The sequence below is a fragment of the Paroedura picta genome, chromosome 8 (genome assembly GCF_049243985.1).
Source record: "Paroedura picta isolate Pp20150507F chromosome 8, Ppicta_v3.0, whole genome shotgun sequence".
NCBI lineage: Eukaryota > Metazoa > Chordata > Lepidosauria > Squamata > Gekkonidae > Paroedura > Paroedura picta.
This window is the reverse complement of record NC_135376.1, coordinates 69,687,787-69,694,256: the sequence shown is the minus strand read 5'-3', so window position 1 is coordinate 69,694,256 and position 6,470 is coordinate 69,687,787. Positions and strand designations below refer to the sequence as shown.

The 6,470-nt window shown below is 56.4% G+C and overlaps 1 protein-coding gene across 6 annotated transcripts in view; it reads right to left on the bottom strand.

The window, feature by feature from the left end:
* Nucleotides 1–2,195: 2,195 nt before the first annotated feature.
* The window catches only part of EXOC6 (exocyst complex component 6), a 104,781-nt gene continuing 100,506 nt past the window's right edge, over nucleotides 2,196–6,470 (bottom strand). For 3 of the 6 annotated variants that reach the window (XM_077350271.1, XM_077350267.1, XM_077350265.1), the window contains 3 exons: nucleotides 4,036–4,148; nucleotides 3,718–3,729; nucleotides 2,196–3,211 (listed from right to left, as the gene is read on the bottom strand). In XM_077350271.1, the coding sequence (XP_077206386.1) occupies nucleotides 3,079–3,211; nucleotides 3,718–3,729; nucleotides 4,036–4,148 (258 nt within the window). In that variant the 3' untranslated portion in view covers nucleotides 2,196–3,078. The remainder of the gene's footprint in view (nucleotides 3,212–3,717; nucleotides 3,730–4,035; nucleotides 4,149–6,470) is intronic. The other 3 variants (XM_077350266.1, XM_077350268.1, XM_077350269.1) reach the window with 1 other exon arrangement.

Genomic DNA, 6,470 nt, shown 5'->3' with positions numbered 1-6,470 from the left:
GCTTGGGGGGGGGGGGTTGCATCGTGCTGGAATCCTTTCTAATTTCACTGACTTCAGCTGGCCTCACCACTGACAGGTGTGCCCAGAACAGCAGGCGGAGAGAAAGCAATCCTGGCCCTGGGGCTTGGAGAGGATGGAGGCGGCCCCTTGGAGGAATCCCAGATGCGGACAGGCAGCCCCTGACTCTGCGGTTGTGAGACGCCCACGCCCTATTCAGTGGCTTGCTGCATCAGCAATGGGGTCCCTAAAGTGCCCGCAGCGCCTGCAGGCAAGTCTTTTGTCACCGCATCCCTCTCAGAGGGGCTGCAGCTTCCCAGCTGCGCCTCCAAGCAGTCATGGGATGTGCCTTGAGCAAGGCCTGAGCAAGCCACAGATCCTGTGGCAGAAAATTGAAGGCCCCCCTCCCAAAAAAAACCTGGTTACAGGTCTCCAATAAGGAAGAGAAGAACTGCAGGCACAACCTGCTTCCACAATATAGTTGCATCCTGCACAGACTTAAACCAGTTTATGTCTTTAGTGGCGCTTGGTAGCCAAGATTCCAGCTCAAGGATCTCATGGGCAGAGAGACGGGATAATTTCCACCTTCCATCGAAATGCCCCGTTCCTAAGGCTGATTTCACACACATTGGAGAATGCACTTCCAGTGTGCTTTAGCAATCCTTTGCAGCTGGATTTTCCTGTGCCAAAGAGGAAGATCTATTTGCTAAAGTGCACCGAAAGGCCATTTGTTATCCAATGCATATGAAATCCGCCTCAGTCAGTTTCTAGGGGTCAGAGGGGAGATGGGAGGGTGCTCTTGTCCATTTCACTTCTGTAGACACCTCCAGGCTTGCTGCTTTTCAGGGTGGCCTTTCAGGTTTCACCCAGTTGGGATTGCTGCTTGCAAGGCCAGAACCAGGAAGGAGTGTTTCATTTCCACAGGAGTGACAGCGGAGCAAGCTGGGTTGGGGGTACCGCAGACCCTGTCTGCACCCCAGGACCTGGGGAAGGGGCTGTCCACTGGGAGGAATCCTGTTACCTGCTGGAGTACAGAAATGAGCAACATATTTGCCAGGCCCCTTGGCTCACCTCTTGGATGCTGCAATACAAGGACACCCCCCCACCCCCAGAAAGATGTGCAGAGCCTCAGCTTTGGGGAGCAGGAGCCGGGCCTCACGGAGGCTCCCCCTACCCAAGCCCTTGGGAAACCTTCCCCACACATGAAGGAGGAAGGCCCACAAATCCCTGTGGAAAGGAGAAAATCTCATTATGGTAACTGACTCCCAAACCCCAAAACAGCCCTAGAGGAAGCCAGCACTGCAGGGCCCCTCAGATCAATGATGCCAGCCATGGGCAGCAGCTCCTCCACAGCCTCCTCCAACAACTGGCAGCAGCCTAGGCAGAGACAGCAGCTGAAGGCCCGTGCAGTCCCCCTCCCTCCAGTTGCTGGTATTTGGCCTTGTTTGCTCCCCCTCCTGGACATTTCTGACCCACTACAATTTGAACACTAACATTCCAAAGGGAGGGGGGGCAGCTGCTTTGCACAGATAAGCTCTCAGGTTTGAACCCCAACGGTTCCAGGGATGGGAAAATCCTCTCTCTCGGGGAGAGTCACTGCCAGTCAGAGCAGAGGGAGCTCTGAAGGCCAGCAGGGCCAAAGTATGTCATTGCAGCAGCACATCTCAAGGGCCCTAGAACAGGTAGTCAACCTGTGGTCCTCCAGTGTTGCTGGCAGGGGCTCATGGGAATTGTAGTCCATGAACATCTGGAGAGCCACAGGTTGACTACCCCTGCCCCAGAAGACCTGAGGCTCCCAAGGCTTCCAGGCACAGGTTACCCACACCAAGCCCCATGGGTTCCTCTCCAAACAGCCAAGCACACCTGGTAGGCTCCCAGGATGGCCTTAAACAGCAGCTCCTGGCCTATACAAGCTGGATCTTGAGCTCTCAGCTGGCCCAAGTCCTTCCCAAAGCTCCAAAGCTCTTCCCTGAAAGACAGCTGCTTCACCCGCGCTGCAGGAGGGGAAGAAACTGGAAGGGCTCCTGACATTCCCACTCCCATTTTTACCCCGGGCTGGGCAAAATTTCCCCCAACTGGCCACCCCATGGCTCTGTAGCCCAGGGAATCCTGCAGCCAGGGTGTCAACAGCCACAACAAGTGGTAGCAGACTCCTCCTTAACATGCAGAGACAAACAGAGATGCAACAAAGTCAGGGCTAGGGTTTATATTACTGTATTTTGGATCGTCAAATAACTTAATACATGGAGCAAAGGGGGGGATGTACATTCTTCTACGCAAGTTCCAAAGTGTTCATTTGGTTTCTCATTTATCATACATTCGCTTGTGTTTCAAACAGCAAAGGATGCTCCAGTACAGAATTCGGCAGAGGGGGGTGCAGAGAGGGATCTAGTTCTATAAACACCGATCGTTACACTCACACACGATATTGGCATCTTATCCCGTCTGTTGCTGGAAGGAAGGAAGGAAGGAAGGAAGGAAGGAAGGAAGGAAGGAAGGAAGGAAGGAAGGAAGGAAGGAAGGAAGGAAGGAAGGAAGGAAGGAAGGAAGGAAGGAAGGAAGGAAAAGACAGCTCCAGGGTTTGGGAGGGGGTTAAGGAGAGTCTAGAAAAGTCCAGTGGTTCAAACACTACCAAGGCCGGTGCTGGATTCAGGTAGTTTTCAGGGGCACTACAAAAAAAAATGCTCTCCCCCCACCTCCCAGCCTACAAAAAGAAAACCTGGCATAGAAAACATCTTGGATCACCATAAAGCTAGTCGTATACAAATCCTACAGGAGGGCAAAAGAGCATCTCAGGCCATTTAGAAAAGAGAACACCAAGCCAAAAGCAGCAACTTTTTTTGGGGGGGGGGCAATCTTTTTCAAGTCATTTTGAAGTGGAGCAGGAAACAAACACCCTCCCCTCCTCCAAATAAAAATCAACCTCGATTCATTTGCCCCAAGACATATTTACAAGGCAACACCAGCGGGCACCTGGCCTGGCCTCCCGCTGGCTCCCAGAGCGGTCCCAAAGCCTTCCAGCCTGACATCGGAAGAGCGGCCCGCAGGCCCAGTCCTCTGCCCCCGGCTGCAGGAGGGGCGTTAAGTGTGTTGGGCCATGCCGTTGACCAGCCCTCGCAGCTGCCTCACCACCGTCTCAATGAGTTTCTGCTTGTCCCGGTCATTCTTGCGGAACTGGGCAAAGATGTTGTTCTTCTTGCTCAGGTCCTTCATCCTGGAAGGGGGAGAAAGAAATCAGCTTCCAAGCAAAGACATCCCTCCCCACTCCCCAAGCCCTCCAGCCACCGGGAGAAATTGTGGTCACGATCCAGGGCCCCAATGCACTGATCCCAGGTGCTTTTTTTGGGGGGGGTGTTATCCTGTTAACAATCCCCCCCTCTCCACAGCTGTAAAGGCCGCTCTTTTCTCGGGGAAGAAATCCCAGGTGAAATGGCCACCCTCGAAGATGCCCTGCAGCAGGAAGGGGGGCTAAGCAGCCTTTTGGGTGCAGCCACCGCCAGGTGTGCCCCCCCTCCAAATGAGATGGGGATAAATCGGCATCCTGCGGCCACCTCCCCAAGGGCCCCGCTGCCCAGCAGAGAGAGGCCGGCGCCCGGTTTGGGGCTGGGATGCGCGGCCTTCGCGGCAGGGCCTGGCACTTTCGCCAGCCGCTTCCGACGCCAGGGCTCCAGCTGGCCCGGGGCCTGGGTGCGGGGGACGGCCGAGAGGCGCAGTACGTACCCTCTGTGGACCCTGCGCAGCCGCCGGGCGTCAAAGCGGGGAGGAGGAGGAGGAGAAAGGGAAAGGGGACGGCCGTTAGAGCGGGCCCAGACGGACCCTTTCCCGGCACCCGAGGGGCCCTCTGGGGAGCCGCGCCCACCCCGGCTCGAGCGGCGGCCCACAGAGCGGCGGGGCTGCGCGCCTCAAGCGCCGCCGTCCGGGGCCCCGGAGACAGCAAGCGCCCGGCAGGGGCCCCGGGCACGCGGAGAGACCCCGACGCCCGGCCCAGTGGCCCTCGAGGGGAGGCCCCGTTGGCTGCGCTGCAACCGCCGGACTCACTTCTCCAGGAGGGCCAGGGCGGTGCTGGGGTTGACCCGCAGGTACTTGGAGCCCGGCTGCCCGTAGTCCGCCAGGTACGTCGACCAGTCCCACACCATGAAGAGGTCCAGCAGCTGCGGAGACACAAGCGACGCTCAGGGCAGACGGCGGGGACAAGGAGCGCGGCAAGGCCGGGCCGGGTCGGGGGGGGGGGGGGGGCTCGCTTCGGCCCCCGGGGAGGGGCGGCGAGGAAAGCCGAGGAAGGGGTCGAGCGCGGCAGCGGCACAGACATCACTTCGGGGTAGGCATTGGGGGAGGGGGGGGTCACGGGGCTGACTCCGGCCTGATTTGCAGGACGCTCCCCCGGGGGGGGGGGGAGCGGGGGCACCTCGCGGGTCCTGGAAGGCCCCCCTTCTCTCCCCCTGTCCCCGGCTCCAGTTCCCAGGCGGCGGGAGTGGGGAGTGGGGGGGGGGGCTGCCCAATCCCCCCGTAATCTTTTAAAAGCCGGTGTGAGTCTCGCCGGGGAGCGGCGGCCCCCGTCTCCCGCGGGAAGCGCTAATCCCCTCTAAACCCGCTAAGCCCCACTTCCGATCCGCGCTGCCGACTCCGCGGACGCCAAAGCCCGGCGGCGGCGGCGGCGGCGGCTCCTGGGAGCAGGTGGCGGAGGCGGCCGGAAAGCCCGCGCGCTTCCTTCGCCCGCGCCCCCCGGCCGGATCCAGGCCGCTCGCCCGCCCGCCTTCCAGCCCGAGCCAAGCCCCTCCAGGCCGGGCGGCCGCTCGAGGGGAGCTGAGGCGCCAAGAAAGGCAGCTACGCCTCCGGCTGCCCCCGACAGCACCCCACGGAACTGGCCCTGGTCGCCCTTCCCTAGGCCGGGCGGGTGGGATGGGAAGGGGGGGCTCCAGACTCCGCTCCTGCCTTTGAAAGTGCCTGGCTTCAAATTTAACTTAGTTCTAAACACACACACACATCTAAGAACCTGTATTTTCATGGGGACAACGACAAAATAACAATTATACACCTCATGTCTATATGGAACAGTATCACTCCCACGCAGGCAGGGTTTTGAGAAACACCCATGCAGCCTTCCTTTGAGTCCACTTGCTCTCCCCCACCTCACCCCACCCCACCCCACCCCACCCCAGAGATGGCCTCCCATTTACTGAAACAGAGGCCCCTTTCACAAGCGATGCTATTGTCACAAGAGGAGAGAAAGCACGTTGGAGACCCTCAAAAGCATCCCCACCTCAAAAGCATCCTCATGTATCACAGAGATCAGTTTCAAGAAATCCTATTTTAGGCTCTGCTGGTCAGACCTCCTGTCAGCCCCCTTGTCCCCCCCCCCCATCTCTTCCCAGCCTGGAGGCAATCCTGAAGTGGTCAATTCCATTTACCTCTTCTTCCTCCTCCTTTGCTAAAACATCTTCTAGAAATGCTTATTAAAACAAGAACAAGAACAATACTCCAAAGCCCCCAGAATTAAGGTGATAAAAGCCACTGCAAGGAAACATGGGGAAAAGCTTCTTCGGATTGGGTGAGTTTGCCCACCTCTCTGCTCCATCTGCATACATCTTTGAAGCAGCAGACAGTACCTGTTTCCACTCCCCACCCCAGGCAGAAAGCTGGGTCCTGCATTCCCCCTGGGGTGTCAGCGCTGGCCTTTCCCTTAAATTTAAAGGGAGGCCAAAGGAAGGAAATATATTTCCATAACAGAAGCTTAAGTGTTTAGGAAAAGGTTGATGGAGAGCAAAGAGGATACTGAAGTTCCACACTGCAAACTCTGAAATAACAACTCCCCATGTTATTTCCCCTGATCCCTATTCCATCCCTGAAAGAGAAATCCCACCCTGTTAGCTCTCTATTAAGGTGTAAGCATTCCGCATCTTCGGGTTTTGCTTTAGATCATGAGCACACCTCCCCTCTGCCACACGGAAGCCTGATTTCAGGGGCCCTTTCCCAGCTCAGTTAATCTTAGTCTCTGTTTGTAGTACCTTGGAAGTAACTTCCACAGGGATTAAGGGGCTTTACTTTCAAACGCCGGTGTTTAAGATCCGGCTGTTAGTTTTAAATGCTGGCACTGCATTTTCTTCATTTCAAACAACCTGAAACAAGACAGCCAATTTTTTAAAGGTGTCCTGAAGAAATTGCTGCTGGATCAAAGCTATGAAGCCCACGTTATTCTATTTGCATTTTTGGGGGGTGAGAACAACATCAAAAACGTATTTACGGTGATAGTCATCTGTTGTCACGATGACTATTTTGCTTCATTTACAAGCACTTGGACACAGAAACAAATACCAGAAGGACTCTGCTAACACAGTACTCCTACAGGCCACCAATCTAGGTTAGCAGGCCTGATACCCACCAGTATCACGTATGAAAATAACTACTAGGGGGTGGAGGAGAGATCTATCATAATGTCTTCCAAGTCGTGGACTTCTCACTGTTAAGGCCTTCTT